This window comes from Crocodylus siamensis, chromosome 2 (genome assembly GCF_052110815.1).
Source record: "Crocodylus siamensis isolate JL-2025a chromosome 2, ASM5211081v1, whole genome shotgun sequence".
NCBI classification, from domain to species: Eukaryota; Metazoa; Chordata; order Crocodylia; family Crocodylidae; genus Crocodylus; species Crocodylus siamensis.
Window position 1 is genome coordinate 205797170 of NC_143396.1, and position 18233 is coordinate 205815402.

The 18233-nt window shown below is 45.9% G+C and overlaps 1 protein-coding gene across 1 annotated transcript in view; it reads right to left on the bottom strand.

Moving 5' to 3' along the window:
* PRMT3 (protein arginine methyltransferase 3) overlaps window positions 1–17990 on the bottom strand; it is a 119761-nt gene extending 101771 nt beyond the window's left edge. Inside the window, exons 1-5 of the mRNA XM_090032862.1 lie at window positions 17786–17990; window positions 16484–16566; window positions 12014–12063; window positions 8666–8768; window positions 6344–6497 (exon numbers count right to left, since the gene is read on the bottom strand). Coding sequence (XP_089888988.1) covers window positions 6344–6497; window positions 8666–8768; window positions 12014–12063; window positions 16484–16566; window positions 17786–17916 — 521 coding nt within the window. The 5' untranslated portion in view covers window positions 17917–17990. The remainder of the gene's footprint in view (window positions 1–6343; window positions 6498–8665; window positions 8769–12013; window positions 12064–16483; window positions 16567–17785) is intronic.
* Window positions 17991–18233: the final 243 nt, after the last annotated feature.

Here is an 18233-nt window from a genome sequence, read left to right on the forward strand (position 1 = left end):
GCATGGAGAGAGGGTCCAGAGGAGGGCCACTCGTATGATCAGGGGACAGCAGGGCAAGCCCTATGAGGACAGGCTGCAGGACCTGAACCTGTTCAGCCTCCAAAAGAGAAGGCTGAGGGGGGATCTTGTGGCCTGTTATAAACTAGTCAGGGGGGATCAGCAGGCATTGGGGAAGTCACTGTTTCCCCGAGCACTGCCAGGAGTGACCAGGAATAATGGTCACAAGCTGGCAGAGGGTAGGTTTAGGTTAGATATCAGGAGGCGCTACTTCACAGTCATGGCGGCTAGGGTCTGGAACCAGCTTCCAAGAGAAGTGGTGCAGGCTCCTACCCTGGGGGTCTTTAAGAGGAGGTTGGATGGACATCTTGCTGGGGTCATTTGAGCCCAGTATTCTTTCCTGCCATGGCAGGGGGTCGGACTAGACGATCTGCTCAGGTCCCTTCCGACCCTAGAAACTATGACCGAGGTAAAGGCTTGACTGTGTACACCAGGGATGGGCACAATACAGCCCACAGGTTGGATTTGGCCCACTAAGCCATTCTATCTGGCCTGTGAGGCCCCTAGAAAATTGAGAAAATTCATATTTATCTGCTGCTGCTGCTCAGCCCCAATGGGCAAGCCTGGAGCCAGCTTGGGGCCCAGGCTGAGTAGCAGTGGTAGGGAACAAACTGCTGCTCACTGCAGACGAAAAGCAGCCGCTCCCCCTCCTGCACTGAGCAGCAGTTTGTTTCCCACTGCTGCTGCTCAGCCCAGATGGGCGAGCACTGGGCGTACAGGATCAGGGTGGCGTGCTTGTCCCCCACCTGTACTGTGCGGCTGGGTGGTGGGCTGGGGGTGAGCAGGCATGCAGGAACCAGCAGTAGCCAAGCAGGAGTCCAGGGCCTGCGTCTGTGTCCGGGGGCCAGTGCCAGTAGGGCTCACAGCAGGGCAGCAGGAGCATGGGGTCCCAGCTGGCTGAGGCTCTATGGAGCCGGGCCAGCTCCCCGCTCTCACTGCTGGCCCAGCTCAACTCCATAGACCCCTGCCAGCCCGTGTCTGGCACTCCTACCACCTTGCTCCGGTACTGGCTCTGGGACACGGGTGCAGGCTCCATGCTCCCGCATACTGCTCGCTTCCATTGCCCCCTGTAACCACCTTTCCCACTTTCCTGCCCACCCACCAGCCAGCCACTCTGCAGCTCATTGCTTCCATACCCACATTCATACACAAAATACCATACCCACCCACCTACTTACCCACAGCTCCCCGCACCCACCCATTCATGCCCAACATCCTTGTACACACCACACAATATACAAAAGTAAGATGCATTTTAAGCTATTATGCAATCACTTCTACATATACAGCACAAACGCACATAAATCAGGACAAAATATATATTTTAAATTCAATTAAAATATATTATTATGAGTGCTTGAGTTTTAGCATACAATTTGTTTCTTTCCCCTCTAAGATGGCAAACCCTCTTCCGCAAATTCATAGATTCATAGATGCTAGGGTCGGAAGGGACCTCAATAGATCATCGAGTCCGACCCCGCAAAGGAGTACTTCTATGTGCAAGGGGAGGGACTTCTGGTGGCAAAGGTCAAAGGTTATGGAGTGGGACTACTGGTCCCAAGATGGTCCCAAGGGGGCAGGGCTACCCATGCGGCCCTCGACAGGTTGCCAAAATTTGGTAAGTAGCCCTCTGCTCAAAATAATTGCCTGCCCCTGGTGTACACAAATTTCCAGGGAGACGATAGGGCCGAGGGGTAGGTAATCAGGTCTGTTATCTCTCATCTCCATATACGGCTGTTAACAAGGATATTATCTTTGGAGACACAAATCCACAGTTTGAGAACTGGAACACTGTATCACAGAGATAATTAATGGGATCTTCTAGGCAGAACACTGAGTCCCATTGTGTAGTGTGGTTTTCTTTAATCTTTACTAATCTAGAGAGGAGCCTCTGGGAACCCCATAAAATTGGGTCCCTAATATAGTCCATGGCCTGTTGTGACCTATGTATAAAATTTTTCTAAAAAGATTATATGAACATACCGTCTCAAATAGTTTTAATTTAAGATTTGTTAAAGCTCAAAGATAATAGGGATTACAACTTCTAATACTCTTTTTATAGATTTATCATTTTTTTAAAAGCATCTTAAAAAAGTAAAAAAAATCCAGTTAAATAAAAAATCTGATTTAAATAAAAAAATCTAATTAATTTTTTTTTTAATTGTTGATTTTTATCCACCCTGATTAAGATACATTTGGAAAATACATAACGATCTAAACTAAAATTGTCCCAGAACATATTTCAAATGGGTTTTACCAATCCTAAAACTACAGGCAACCCCTGCTTAACATGGTTTAGCTTGCCACGGATTCACTATACACATTTAAAATACCTACCTGGTTCCACTTAGTGCTCAGGGCATTTCATTATAATGCTAAGCATGGGGGTGGGGAGAAGAAGCGACAGTGGCATGGAGTGAAGTGGTGAGTGGCAGCTGGCGGGGGCCCAGGATGGGATGATAGGAATACAGGGTCTGCTTTGGCATGTGGGGCTGGAGCCAGTTGGGAGGAGCAGCAGTGGCGGTGAAAAGGGTCAGGTGGGAGGGTGAGCAGAGTGAGTGAGCACTGAGCCCGGGCCAGGGGGGTGGCAAGAGCACAGGGTCCACTCTGGCACTTGGCGCTAGAGTGGCTGGCCAGGGCGGAGCAGTAGAGAGAAGGGACAGGTGGGCTGGCGGGAGCTCAGGGTGGCGCCCAGAGCCAGGGCCACCAGGACGACAAGAGCACAGGGCCAGGGCTGGCAGGGCCCAAGGTGGGGCAGGAAGATCATGGGATTTGTTCTGGCACATAGTGCTGGAGCAGCTGGCAGGCAGGGAGGATTTGCAGCCATGGTGGTGAGAAGAGGCAGGGGGGAGACATGACTGCAGGGCCCGGGCCAATGGGGCAGCAGGAGCACAGAGCCAGGGGGAGGCGGCAGGAGTACAAGGTCTGGCCCACCAGGTGGTGCCGGAGCAGCTGGCAGGCAGTCGGGGAGGGGCAGTGATTTATTTACATTAATTTCTATAGGCAAATGGATTTTGCTTAGCACAGTTCCGTTTAACACTCAGTTTTTTTGGAGCTAATTAAGGCCACTAAACAGGGGTTGCCTGTACTTTAATATAAAGAAATGCACACACAATCACGATTTAAAATCTAGTCCCATGCTAGATTTAGCAAGCTACTGAATGATGAAGAAACTACATTTAAGAATTAATTCTGAAAGATTTCTAGGTAAGATTGTTAGGAGAGATGAAAAGAAACAGAAACAGAGAACAAGTACTGTCATTTAATCGTACTCTGACAATAAACCCTCGCATTTCCAAACTGTCAAATAAGCTCAGTCATAAGCTATAATAACATTCAGAAAACTGTTGCCATCAATTAACCAAAAAGAAAGCCACTATGCTTCAAAAAGACGTGCACTGTGACCCTGTCAACTCAAACAAAACATTAAAGCAGGTCAGTCTGAATGGTAGGCTTTAAAGCAGGGGTTTCCAAACTATGGTATGTATACCCCCCAGGGTACACAAGACATCCCTGGGTGTGTGTGGGGGGGGAAGGTGAACGGAAGAAATTGTGTAATGGTGGATTTAACTTTTATTATAACAATAATTGGCATTTAAAGGGTTAAAATATAAAGTGTATGCTGGTAAGGGTATGCAATAAGAAAAAGTTTGAGAACCTTTGCTTAAAAAAACAAAAACACAATTCAGATACTGCAGTAAATGTGTGATTCAACAGGTGACTATCCTAACACCAACACGGAAACAACACGGTTTTAGAAGGCACTGTGATCAGGCAAGATGTGCGGCTGACTTCCTGAGGACTGGGGCAATTGCCTGTGGTCCTCCCCTACCTCCCTTCCCCCCTCCTTCTTATATGAATTTCCTTCTTGTGCAGGAAGACAGGAACAGCCCCAGGATCCCAGGCCAGAAGCCTCTGCTTGGCATGGGCTTCTGGCTGGGGATGAGGGAGTTGGGGCTGAAGGTGAGGCGGAGCCAGGCCAGCCTTGCTGCTGTGGCTGATTAGTCCTGCCACCGGCTTCCCCAGGGTCCTACTGCCGCTGGCTCCTGTCATCTTTGACGGGCAGCCAAGGGGAGATAAATATTAAATTTTCTAAATTTTTTTAGGGGGCCTGCGGGCTGGGTAGAAAGGCCTGGCAGGCTGTATTTTGCCTACCCCTGTGATAGCAGCCCTCCTCACTCTTTACTGCGCAGTTCAGAGTACAGTCAGTTACAGAGACAATAGATACAGTGTGTTACTATGCAAATAGCCTTAATAGAGTTATAAAATTAGACAAGAGGGCTGAAAACACTATGTACTTTAGCAGTTTACACATTTATCAGGTATGCAGGTAACTGGAGTTTGTTACAATGTTGTTTGCTGGAGTATTGTAAGCGGTAGCCATCAAATTGGGACTGGTAATGTGTTAGGTAGTTAGGAAAATTATGCACGTATCCAGTACGCCTTTAAGTGGAGCATAGAGGGAAGTGACTTCAAATCTCACATAAACAAAGAATCTATTTTGGGAAGAAAGTTTGGCAAACATTAAGAGGCAACAAGGTGAAAAAAAAAAGTACCAGTTCAAGAAGATGTAAATGTTAATGCCTCTTACTTCAGTTAAAGTTAGGGTGAATGAGTTACTAGAAAAAGAAACAAAAAAACCCCATGTTACCTAGATTTAAGATGGTACTATTAAGAACACTGCCTGCTACAAGCGTGAGCTTTAGCAAACTGAAGCAGGATGCAAGAGGATACTTCCATTTGTAAAGATCACACTGATAGCCCATGGAAGTCCTGGCTTTTTACTATGGTACCTAAAACAGTGTTTAAGGGCCTCTCTAGAGGGTCAGGTAAAGGACCTAGGATCCAATATGCAATCCACACAATCACACTTCCTGCCATGCTACACATGCATAGCACAAGGCATGACTGTGGGATCCAGCATGAGATGCAATCACGCCTACCAGTGCAGGGGAAGCCTATCGCCATTGCAGGCTCCCCCTTCACCAGCAAGCTCCCATACCTGTGACAGGACTTGCAGCTCCAGCAGTACCCCACAGCTGCCACTGCCAAAAAAGTCCTGTCATGGCAGGACTCTCAGCCATGGTGAGCTGCCAAGGGTAAGAGTCTTGTCAGCTGTGAGATCCCAGCTGTAGCAGCATATGGTGCCCCCCCCATGGCTGGGAGCCCTTTTCAATTGACAGGGCTCCCAGAAGCAGTCACGCCTTGCTACACATGCAAATTAAAGGTGGATAGAAAACACCTATAAAGTTATTACACATTTTCCAGCTCTAACTTTATAACTACAGGGATCTTTTTATGGTGTGGCAGCTTGATTACACATGCGGCTTCTCCACGCCGCTGCCGCATACCCTGGTTGACAACCCCTGAACTAATTTACTGCATTACACGTATAACATGTAGAGGTAGCCTAAGTCACTCAAACTGTACAGTGGACTTATAAAGCTGAAACTAGCAACACAATAATTAATGCAACTACACTTGCCAACAGACAGCCCTCTTATATCAACCAATGTATATTAAATAAGGTTTTAGCTTCTCTGAATGCCCTGACTAGTGGCTGAGGTTGTCATCTTAAAAGAGCAGTTGGCAGGATTTCTTAAGTATTGTGAGACCCTGGGTACATCTACACAGATGCTACGTTGCCATAGCAATGTGCTATGGTGACGTAGCATCTGCTGGCAAAACCTGTGACACCACAGCTATGTCACTACAGCAGTGCACTGCCCTATTATAGTGCATTGCCACAGCAACACATTGCTTTAAAGTTAAGTGTGCATGGTGCACACAGCGCAATACCAGCTGTTACTGCATTGCCTTTTAGTACTTCCGAAAGGAAGTACTAAATGATGGCACAGTAACACCACCACCATAACAGCACAAGTAAACACGCTCCCTGAACCAATGACAAAAACAGCTTCAGATTTCAAGTTAACAGGTACAGCAAAAAATTTAAGATTAGCTTAATAATCTAAGCAGGAGTCCCTGAAGTAGTTGTAGGGGAGAGAGCAGCTGAAGAGAAGGGATTGCCAGTGAAAACTTCACTACACCAAAATTAGATTTCACTCAAGGGGACAAGAAATGAATGCAACAGGACACGTCCTATTTTGTCAATTTTGTTGCAACTTAATTTATAGTCTTCAAAAACCTACAGACAAATTGTAAATAGACCACTTTTTGGTTTTATTGTACATTAGAATTCTGTTGTTTCATTAAATTTCTATTTGCCTTTGATACTACTATTTGGAAACCGTATTAGAGAAAAATCTTCAATCAATACACTCACTTCATTTTTTGAAGATCTTCTTGTGCTGTTGCCAAACCAATTTCTGCAAGCTTTGCTCTCTGTTCAGCATGTCGTAAGCGTTCAAGGAGAGATTTGGTGTCACTTAACTCACTAGAGTATGAAACATTTGTTGGATCAGAAATATCCTCGATATCTGATGAAATGGAACAAAAAACACCTTCATAAACAAAACTGCAAGTTAACAGTGTTACCTAATAGTAAAAGAAAAATTTGAAAGCTAGGTAAGCATCAGATTGACAGTAATTACATGTTATTCCGTAGGTATTCTAACTGAATTTGATAGGACTACTTGCCAAAGGCAATGTATGGTCCCATGCTTAGCAACACCAATAAATCTGTAGTTAAAACTTGTCTGAATACTAGATTCTAGTTATAAGTACAAGTTAACTTTAACTAAAGCTAACAAAGGAGTTTTACACTGTTTCAGGAGGCCTGTTAACTTTAGGGGGGAAAACTATTTATAAATTTAAAATATTCTAACTAGAATATTCAGCAGCCAAATCTCTGTATCCGAATCAAATCAGGAGACCAATAAAAAGGTCCTAATCGAATCGGAAGCCTCCAAATCAATTCAGAAAAGATTTGGCCAAAGTCCACACAGGCAGCAGTCCTCAAAGATGCTGGACACAGTTGCTTCCAGCTGGTAAGTCTGCGGTGGTGGGTGGAGGGGGGAGGGAAGGGGTGTGTTGGGGGGTGCAGATCAATGCCCACACAGCGAGAGCAGGATTAGGGCTGGGACAAGCTGCCCAGCCAGGGTGCGGCAGGGGCTATGCCTTGCTACCGCTTGCCCAGCCAGGGCAGGGGGCAGCACAGGCATGTCTTGCTGCCAAGCAGCAGCACGGTATAGCTGCTAGTATCTCTGAATTGAATCACTGCCACTCCGAATCAGCCAAAATCAAATTGAATATTTGCTGCTTCGCACAGGTCCCTAGCCCCTTCAAACCTCCTTCTACAGCTTTTGTGATCCTTCAGAAATATGCTTCTAGATCCTTAGCCAAGTAAAATGAATTAATGATTAAAATAGTGCCTTGCCCTCAGAAATCGTAGGTCAAATCTTGTAGCCCTTAAAATCTGTAGCTTAACTCTCACTGTTGGACAATGGCACAAGGTCAGGCCCTACCATACTTGGAAGGTGTAATGAGAAATCATTGCAGTGGAGTTTCTTGCAAGGCAGAGCTTTTCATTTTACTCAATGGACAACAACAAGGCACAAGTATTTAGAACACAATTTTTCTGACATGCTGAGCTTCCACAACTTTGCTTCAGATGAAGCAAAAAGTACTTATCCCTCCTGAAAAGCTAGCGCTCAACAACTTACTCAGAAGTCAAGCCTGTACTTGTGCCAGAACAATTCACATGCACAAATACGGAGTGGGGAATGACTGGGCACGCTGCAGTACTGTCAAGAAGGACCCAGGGGTAACAGCAGACCAACAATACGCTTTGGCTGCAAAAGGCCAACTGCCTGCTGGGTTGCATTAACAGGCATATCAAATTCAAGTCAACAGACTCAATTCTTCAGCTACATTCAGCACTGGTGAGGCCTCATCTGTAGGACTGTATCCAGTTCTGGGCACGGTACTTCAAGATAGACATGGACAAATTAGACAAAGACAATTTATAATACGCAAAGTTTTCTTCCCCTGTGCCACAGATTACTTGCTGCCTTTTTCATATATTTATTTTGGGTATATTCTGATTTAAGAAACCCAACATTAATATTCAGCGAGGTCTAGAATATTTCCATTCTTACGAAGTAACAAAACGTATGCAATTAAATCACGGAATCTGGCAATTTATACCATGAGTGTCAAAGATAGAGCCCACAGAGCTCTTAGAAAGGTCAGGAATTCAAAGGTGGGGAGAGCATAGGCAGGGACCAATACTGAATTCCCAGCTACAGAATCTCATGAGGAATGAATGCCACTGGTGAGGGTGAGCAACACTGATCCAACCAATGAGAAGACCCAGTAAGTTTATCAGCCCTGGTTTACACCATACTGTTCTATGAAGTGTGTATCTGTTTTACAATACAGAACAGAAATATTGTCAAAACCTAGCACATGTAAAGTTACCACATCCAACTAAAGTAGCAGAAATCTCTTAAAAAGTCACTTAATTTTAGCATTTTGGATAGCACATTGTCTGGGGAGATGTACATCTAATCAGTTTAGGAGCAAATATAATACTTCACATGAGACAGGCTTCACATGAGATGAACCAAGTTAAATTACAGGATAAATGGTGTTTTACTAAAAATACCACACACAGCATTAAAATTAATAAATAAAAAGATCTTACCAAACTGAAGTAAGAGATCATCTTCAAGCACTGGTTTTAAGTATTCCTCCTCTTCCCAAGGCAGTGGGCTGCTGAGAGAATTCAAATATTCTGCAGTTGGTTTCTGGACAGAGACAGTTAAAGAAGCATATGACACAAGTTTCTTATAAGTACAGAAGCTTTATTTCACATGCACAGACTATGCTACTGACAGCAGTTTCGCATTTCTCCCATCACTGAAGTCATGGGAAACATTACCAAAAAACACACCACACATCCTTAGAGCAAAACTAAGAACAAAACATTACCTGACAGCCTAACAAAATAGTAGGGAAAGGAACCTCTGAATTCTCTCCCTGGCTCTGACGACACATTTTTCTCCAAATATTGCACTGTTTCAGTAAGCCAAACCTATGTGCAAGTTGACCCCATAGTTTCAGACAAATAGCAGCTATTGACATACCTAGGGGTGCACCAATAGAGATTTTCTGGGCTGATACTGATGGCCGATTTTTAACAAGCCATATCAGCTGATACAGATTTGATGGTGGATATGCAGCCCCGCAGCATGGAGTGGCGACTGGCTGGTAAGTCTGTTGTGAGGGAAGGAGTAGGAGGGCAAGATCAAGGCCCCTGTGGTTAGGGAGTGGGGCCGGGGTAGGTGCTGCACAGCCAGGATGGGGCACGGGACAGAGCCCTGAGCAGCTCGTTTGGGGGGAGGTGGGGGCATGGGGCAGCTCCTGTTGTTATACATACCCCAGGAAGGCATGGGGGGCATGTGCCCCTGGATCTGTGCAAGGAGCGAGAGTGGGCTGGGGCCTGGGCAGTGCCACTCTTCTCAGCAGGAGGTTGGAGCAGGCTGAGCTTGGAGTGGACAGTAGTGGCACTGGGATTGGGGCTACAGGATGGGAGGAGGGAGCTGCAGCCACTCCAAAATTCGCCATAGCCCCCACTCCCAGTGCCACCAACACCCACCCGGAGTGCAGCCTGGCTCAGTCCCCTGCCAGAAAGAGCCTGGCACTGCCCCAGCCCCAGCTTGTCCTTGCCCTGCATGCAGATCTGGGGATGCATGCCCCCCCCCCGGGGTGCATGCAGCAGCAGGAGCTGCCCCCTCTCCCCACGTCCCCCGGACAAGCCATGCATGGCTCTGTCCCATGCCCTACTCTGGATGTGCAGTGCCTGCTCCTGCCCTACACCCTCCCTCACTACAGGGGTCTTGATCTGCCCCTACACCCGTTCCCCCACAGACTTACCAGCTGGACCTAGCTGTTCTCCATGCTGCCCGGCTGTGCTTCTTGCCACCTGTGTACTGCACTGCAGCTGAGCACATGCACATGACATTTATCCTTCAATTTTCCTTATATCAATGCCTATCCAATATGGGATCAACATATCAGTGCATCTTTGGCATAATCAGGTAAAAAGCTACTTCCATTAAAGGCAATTTAAACAAGGAAAGAACCCAAAGGTTTAAATGAACTCAAATACTAAAACAAAAACAATACTGAAAACATTGGGCATGGTTTTATGGAATGAACATACAAGTCAAAACCAAAGGGAGGACAGTTATACATCAACACCACGTATAAGCTACATGGATTTTTTATGTTTCTACTTGAAGAAAGAAAAGGAGACATAATCTGAACAATACAATATATCATCACTGTTGTCATAACAATATAACAAAGGCAGACACTAGCTTGTTCAGGTACCGCTGGAGTCTGAACCATGGGACCTCAGCCACACAGCAAACCTTCCTATTCTGAGCTCCATGTTTCTGTAGTTAAACTGCCAACAGTACCTGAGATGGCAAATTAAAAGCTAACTCATGTATGTCTAAGCTATACTGAAGTCACTGCTACACTGGTATCTCGAAGGGACTTTGAAATAGTTAACACAAAGTCCTCCAAGGATCTTAGGAAGACTTGCATACCTCTGAGAACCTGTGCCTTCTGGCTCAGTATACCAGTTCTTAAGAAAGATCTGCATGTTCCACATTTCTTGGGGAACAAGAGAATTCAGTATAGACCTCATTTCTCCATTTGGAAATGGCTACCATAAAAGCACCTAGTTTAGATGAATGCTTTAAAGAGGAGGTAAGATGGGCACATGAGAGAGGTGAATGGAGAAGCCAGTAGGTTGGAGTTTGGAATGGGTGGATGTGCTTGAAACCTATGTATAGAGGTAGGTGCCAGCTGAATTGGAGACTACAAACAGTAGGTGCTGAAATGGATGGGTCCATCTGGTACATTGCAGGATGGTGTTCACTGAGGCCACCAATACTTCTATGCCCTAATATCTGTTTGATGAGAGAGACTCACCACCTCCCTCCCATTACAGGCTGTATATCAGTCCCCTCTTTGCCTGCCCAAAGCAGGAAGCCAGAACCCCTCAGAAGGAGCTGCAAGCAACTGACCTTGTGTAGGACTTCTCATTCTCCAATGTCTGGGCCCCCCTTGACCATTATGGAACAGCTTCAGCAGGATCCACCTGAGGGTCCAGCCCACCCACACTTGTCCCTAGGGGTGTCCCTGTCCCCTGGCCACACTGGGTCAGAGCTTGGAACACAAAGCTCACAAAGGTTCCTGGTCGTATTATGACATCAGAACCCCTTGTAGCCAATCCACTGGCTCTCTCTTCAGGGCATTTGCATTCTGCTACCTCAGCACAGGTCTCACACAGGGGAAGGAGAGAAGGATCAAAAAGTATCAAGTTATCTGAAGCCCATCTAGACTAAAACAAAACTGAATCAAGTGACAGGATGCCAATCTGGTTAAAAGCTGCAGTTATTCACATACAGTATTAGGGCTATTGTTAAACCTGACTTAAATATAACCAGAGAAAAGACAAAACTAAAATTTCAACTTAAAATTAAAGTTCCACTCTCTTTCTACTACTACTCCATGATTCTCTCTTTTTGTAGCTTCTATCTAGAGTTGGCCATTGTGGACAGAACTTCACCAACAACTGGGAACCAGGGGATAAGAAAGACCATTTAAATAAACAGCTTAATCAATTAGTACTCCACTCATTCCACCAAAATCCAGGATGGAGCAACCATACAGGAAACCCAATAATTTGAATTTTATGCAAGGCTGGAAATATTGCAATGGAAAAGAATAAGTCAGGTGCCTCAACTCAAATCAATTTGAAAGGAAATACAAGTTAAGCTGCCACTTCTAAAATACTCACATATCTGCAGAAGCCAACTGATAAATATTTTCAGCCAGTTTTCCCAAGCTTCCCATCTTAAGACTTTGTGCAGAATTACACAAAAAAGACCACACATGGAAATTTTATGGCTACTACCTATGTTTCTGTTGCATATGTATAAAAATAACAAACTGAAGTAATAAGTTGCCTACTTACCTTTATTCTAACAAAGTTTATTAGCTTAACATATCCATAAAATTCAAGTCCTGAAAAAAAGAATAAAACTAATGTAAAAGAAAATCTACATAATTTACAATAACATGAATGTTAATTGGTTGTTCAATTGGCCGATTTCCCCTTGGGGTTTACATCATTATCTAGCTCAGTGTTTGCATCTTAATTTGCCATTTACATTATTCTGAAATTTTTCTACAGGATAAAAATGACCAATTCTTTAATTCAGTTCAAATGTATATTTAACATGCTAAAAACTAAACATATGGAAACACAGTTTATCATCAGGGATTTTCTTCTCTTCCCAAACAGCTATTATTCTTACAAAGGTTCCTTAACTGTAAACCCCTTCTGTCTAAGAACTACATAGAACAGAATACTTATCCACATTTGTGCTTTCGGCCTACTGAAAATAAGTTAATCCTGGCCAACAATAATAGATGACAAACATTCCTTTAAAATGGCTATTTAACACAACAAAAGCAGTATACATACATGCATGGACAGCAGTTGCATTGAACAGCCATTACCTAAAGCCAAATCTTAGCCTCCACTGGTCTTATAGCTTGTACACGGTTCTCTAAATCCTTCAAATATTGGTCTCCTCCCAGCATATCTTCCAAAATTATGGCAACCTGAACTGCAGGCCAGGTAGGTCTGGTCCAGGGGTGCAGAGGGAAGCAGGGTATGTGGGCCCAGCCTTGCCACTGCTCCCCCACTGCCAAATTTTCCAACCCATGGAGAGGCCTGCAGCCCCAATGTCATGGCTCTACAGGCTGGATTTGACCCAAGAGGTTGACCACTCCTGACCTAGACAGACAATTTCTGAAACCAAATTCCTCCTAGCTTTTTTCCTTATTTCCAGACTCCCAAATTATTTTCAAAATGTTTTGGATGCAAAAACAAAAATAAAATTCCTCCCTAGGCTCCTCTACTCTAATTAAAAAGTATCTTCTTTCTTCAAGAACAATTTCTGTATATCCAAACTATGATTGCTCTAGTTTCCTCAGAAATAATTTTCCTCCATCTTAACACAAGCCTACCTACAAATTGCTGCCCTTTACACTACACCTATATTAGCTCTCTGCTACTGTTTTTAAAAGTATCCAAGCAATTTAGTCTCGTAAGTCACAGTGTCAAGTCTAAAGCTACATAGATATTTGGGACTTTCAATGAGACATTAGGCTAGGACGTAACATACTTATACTGGTATAATTTACATCAGTTGGTACAATAACGTAACCTATGCTGATAACCAAACCAGCTCTCTGAAGGTAACTGTTAGCAATAAGTCAGTGCTTCCCAAACTTTTCCTCAGCATGACTCCATTTATTAGAAGTGCACCGATACATCAGTCCAATATTAGATTGGCACCAATACAGAGAAAGCTGTCTATATTGGAAATCAGCCTGATGTGGCCAATAAATGGCCTATGCAGGTGTTTAGCTGCAGCATAGCATGTAGGCAGTGAGAAGCACAGCCAGCAGCACGGAGAGCTGTGTGTATCTGGTAAGTTGGGCAGCATGGAGCTTCGGTCACCAATTTGATTCGTAGGATATCTGGACCAAATCAGCAGCCGAATCTCCAAATCCGAATTGAATCAGGAGACCCATTAAAAGATCTGAATCAAATCCAATGCCTCTGAACCGATTCGGGCCCGATTCAGAGAGATTCGGATTGGGCGAACTGAGCAGGGGGCGGGCTCTGCCATGAGCCCTCAGAGGTCCTGATCGCTGCTGCCAAAGCCAGTGAGTGCAGGGGTTGTTTTTTTGGTTTTTTTGAAGTGCTGGGGGGCTGGAGCTGGGCAGGGCATGGGGCCAGGCAGGGCAGCCACAGGGGCTTTTCCCGCGGCTCCCCCTGCCCAGGGAGAGGCAGGCACAGCCAGGGGAGCCGCGGGAGGACCCGCAACCACCTGGGTGTGCTTGCTTCTCCTCAGCAGATCCAACCAATGCCAAATCTCCGATTCTGATTCAGCCAAATCGAATGGGCACAGCGATTCAAATCACCAAATCAGATCACTGTCCTCCAAATCGGCCGAATCCTAAGTGAATTCTACTTTATTCACACAGGCCTACTGGTAAGTCTGGTGTGGTGGAAGGGGAGGAGGAAGGAAAGGGCCATGGGGGGGGGCAGATCAAGGCCCCAGTGGTGAGGGAGGGAGTGGGGCTGGGAGGCAATGCTCAGCTGGTGGGATGGGTGGCATGGCACAGAAAGTCGGGGGGCAGCTCCTGCTGCTGCACACCACTCATCTAGAAGCCACTCGTCCAGCAGCTCCTGCTGTTGCTCCTCTGGGAAGATATGGAAGAGGCATGTGCCCCTGGATCTATGCAGGGTGGGGCCATACTGTGCTGCGCTGAGGGTGGGCGCTGGTGGTGCTGTGAGAAGGGGATTACAGCAAATTTTGGGGTGGCTATAGCCTTCCTACCCTGTAGCCCCCTCCAGCATCACCGTCGCTGCCTGCCCCAAGCGCAGCCCAGCCCAGCCCAGCCCAGCCCCTGCCAGGAAGAGCCCGGCACTGCCCCACCCCTGGCCCCAGCTCGCAGCTGCAGCCTGCCCCGCCCTACACCATGCAGATCTGGGGGGCATATGTCCCCCCTCCCCTCCCACGTCCTCCTGGGGTGCACATAGAGGCAGGAGTTTTCCCCTTTTTCCCCTTGATGAGCCACAGCTCCATCCTGCGCTGTTATACCCACGCTAGGCAGCGCCTGCCCCTGCCCCATTCCCACTCCCTCCTTCCCTCACTGCAGCGGTCTTGATCTGCCCCCCCACACCCTTTCCCTTCCTCCAAAACAGACTTACCAGCTGCATGCAGCTATCAGAAATCTGACTGGTATCGGTCGATATGCTTCCTTAAAAATTGGCTATAGGTATCAGCTCCAAAAATCTCTATCAGGGCACCCCTACCATTTATGACCCCATTTCCTCAGCATGGCCCCTCACTCCCAACCCACAGCACCCCACCCTGGTGACTGCATTCACTGATGTTGTGACCCTATTTGGGGTCATGACCCACAGTCTGGGAACTGAGGCAATAAGTGCTATTTCACAACCTAACCACTAGGTGGAAGGGGAATTGGTAATAGCTTGTTTTCACAGAACATAGGGTTGCACCTAGATTAAACTGACTAGTTTCACGTATGTGCCTCTTACACAACTAAAAACGTTTACTACTTGCTTAATCTGGAGGAACTATACCATGGCATCTTTACCCTGGAATTAAATGATTACATGACTACAAGGCTGCATGTTGTACATCCAGTCCACGTTTACATCCATTTAAGTGTGTAATATGTGCACATCCTACCTGGAAGTCCCAAATGTCTAAATCACATTTGAATAGAGCACTTAAAAAAATCCAGAATTCTAGATAACGTGTTCATATTTTAGTGAAGAATTATTGTGCTCTATTTGCCAGGCTAGTTGGTTATATTTGATGTACTATAGTCAAGCTTAGCAGTCATTTCACAGAAAAATTCTGGTCTGTTCAGGCAATTTCTTAACACATTTAGCGGTTTCAAATTCTTCTTTTTTATAATGAACTTGTAATATCTGCCTATGATTGATTCTATAAAAAATAACTAATGCACGGGCCAGCTCCTACTTTCCTTACTAGGTGCCTACGTATAATCCTATTCCAAGGATCAAGTCCCTGAAACACAGTCAACACAAAAGGTGACTGGATCCTCTTCTTCCTTGCTGCTTTTTTTACATGTTATCATAAGAGCTTTAGTAATGAAATTGGCACATGCCTGAATAACCTCTCTTAATTTGCTTGGTTTTACCATCCTCCCACTACCACTTCCTACTTTGTTATCTTCCCTCCTCCCCATCCTCTTCATATTTAATCCATGTTCTTGATCAACATTCACAAACATTTTGCCTACTATTAGTTTCCATGTGGCAGGCATTGAATGTCATTATTTTGTAGCACTGAGGAGTTCTAATTCAGGTCATCAGCACCCAAAATACAATTCTAAAAAGACCAGTCTTTTAGCCGGGTTCCCTAAAAAAACAGATGAATTACAAGTGCAGAATTACACTTAGATGAATTAGAAGAAAGAGAAGTGGGATAAGTGTACTGCAACGTATAACAACAAAACAAAAACAGAAGCAAAAAAATCAAGTTGTACTCTCATACAGCTGCTCAGATCTGAGAATGATAATAAATAGCCATAATAGAGCCTCTGCTATTCAGTGTGACAGGCCTAGAAAATGTAAACATAAACAAAGAAAACAGGTATAAGATACAAGAAGAGTCCATCATAAAAAAAGGGGGGTACAGATGTCTTATTTAGGAAAACATAAAAAGTATGTGTCCAGACTTCAATAGGCTTTGTTTCTGGACAGATGCACGCGTGCGAACTTTCTCTGATGGTCCACAACACCTGTTTATTTTTCTAATTAGGACACTGCTTCATGGCATATGCTTAAGAGTCACGAAAAGATACCTACCATGCTTTTGAATCATGTTGTCAATACTAAACTGATGCTCTGATTTACAGTGGGAAAATGTATCTTCAGCAGAATTGAACAGCCTACAATTAAGAAGAAACCAAACAGAAAGTGAAGAACATGGGACAAAGTTAACATTTAAATTCAGATTATGTGGGTTTTTCTGTGCTTTATCAAATTTCCTCAAGACTACAGTTCAGTAGTGCTGCTCATTTGTTTTGGAAGGATGAGGAATGGAAGATGAAATAATGCCTGCTCACCCACATCGCGAGTCCAAATTAAAATTTGCAAAATACTTTGTAACGAAGCTACATGAAGAGATTTCAGACATTTTTTAAAGGAGAATTTCAGCTGGTGCCCCTCCTTTGTTAGCTATGTCATGCTTTTACAACCAATACACAAAACCTACATATACAAAACTCTTGCCAGCTACCCATGTGGCATCACCTGACACAAAAGTTATTTGCGTTTTTTCCCAGACAGTGGAAGTCCCATGTTGCTTCATGGAACGCAATCAGTTTGTTGCCACTGAGCCATTTCTTCCCTTCTTAGCCTCAAACTGATGGATCCCGAATCTTGGTTATGACCACTCTAAGAAGAAAACTGTGCACCGTGCTGTCACAGGGCCTTACCACACATTCCACTTAAAGCCACTAGAAACCTGCTGTGCAGTTGCTATACATTTTCAAGCACTGACTTTATAGCTGGTTGGCCCTTTTTAAAGCTGACAGTCATTTTGATGGTGTAATAACTTGGCACATGCGGATGGTCTACACTGGTCTACACAAGACGCTACATCGCCATAGTGTGTCCCCACAGCTGAGGGTGGCAGCTGCGCACAATAGATCTCAGGGTGCTTAAAATGCTATAGGTGATCTCCTATTTAAAAGGCTGAAGACCACTGCTACTGTGCCTTGCTACCACCACATAACTGCTAAAAGTAACAGCACTAGTAACAGCTGTTACTCTGTCATCATGAAGCACTTCCAAAAACAAGCACTGAAAGACAGCACAGTAACAACTACACTGTGGGGGGTATGCAAACACATGCCCATTGATATTTACTTGCGCAGTACACCTCGCTGCGGATATTTACCCTGGCACGTACAGACACACCCATCAATATGTAACTGCGCAGTATATGTGACGTACAGCAGGCGCCACGTGCGTGGCAAGCTGAGGTCACAACAGGGCTGGGCGCACAGGACCTCCCGTGACAGCACAACCCGGCCCCAGCGTCTCAGGCACTCGCCGCTACCCGCGGGAGCCCCTAAAGGGTGACCCTCCCGCCCCGCCACGGACCTCTCGCAGAAGAGGCAGCGGCTCCGCGGCTCCTGGGCCGTTTCCTCCTCCTCGTCCTCCCACAGATCCTCATCGCCGCTATCCCACAGGGCGGGCAGGCCGCTCTGTCCCGCACTCGCTCGCGTGCACATGGCCCCAGTGAGCCCGGCACCGCCCACGTGCACCCAGCGCGTAGCCTGCCCCGCTTCCGGGTTCGCGGCCAGAACGCGGGGCGCATGCGCGGGGCGAGCCGGCATTCCTAGAGGGACCGCCGGGAGGGTGGGGCTGTGCCCTGGCCCCGCGCCCCCTGCCGGCCGGGCGGCCCAGCGCGCTCTGCGCCTGCGCGGGCTCAAGCAGTAGCCCATTGGCTGTCCCCCGTTTGGTACCTGCAAAGGACCGGAATGAATGCGTGGCCGCCACAGAAGCACAGCTAACTGGAGCGCATTGCCATTGGCCAGAGTTTGAGGGG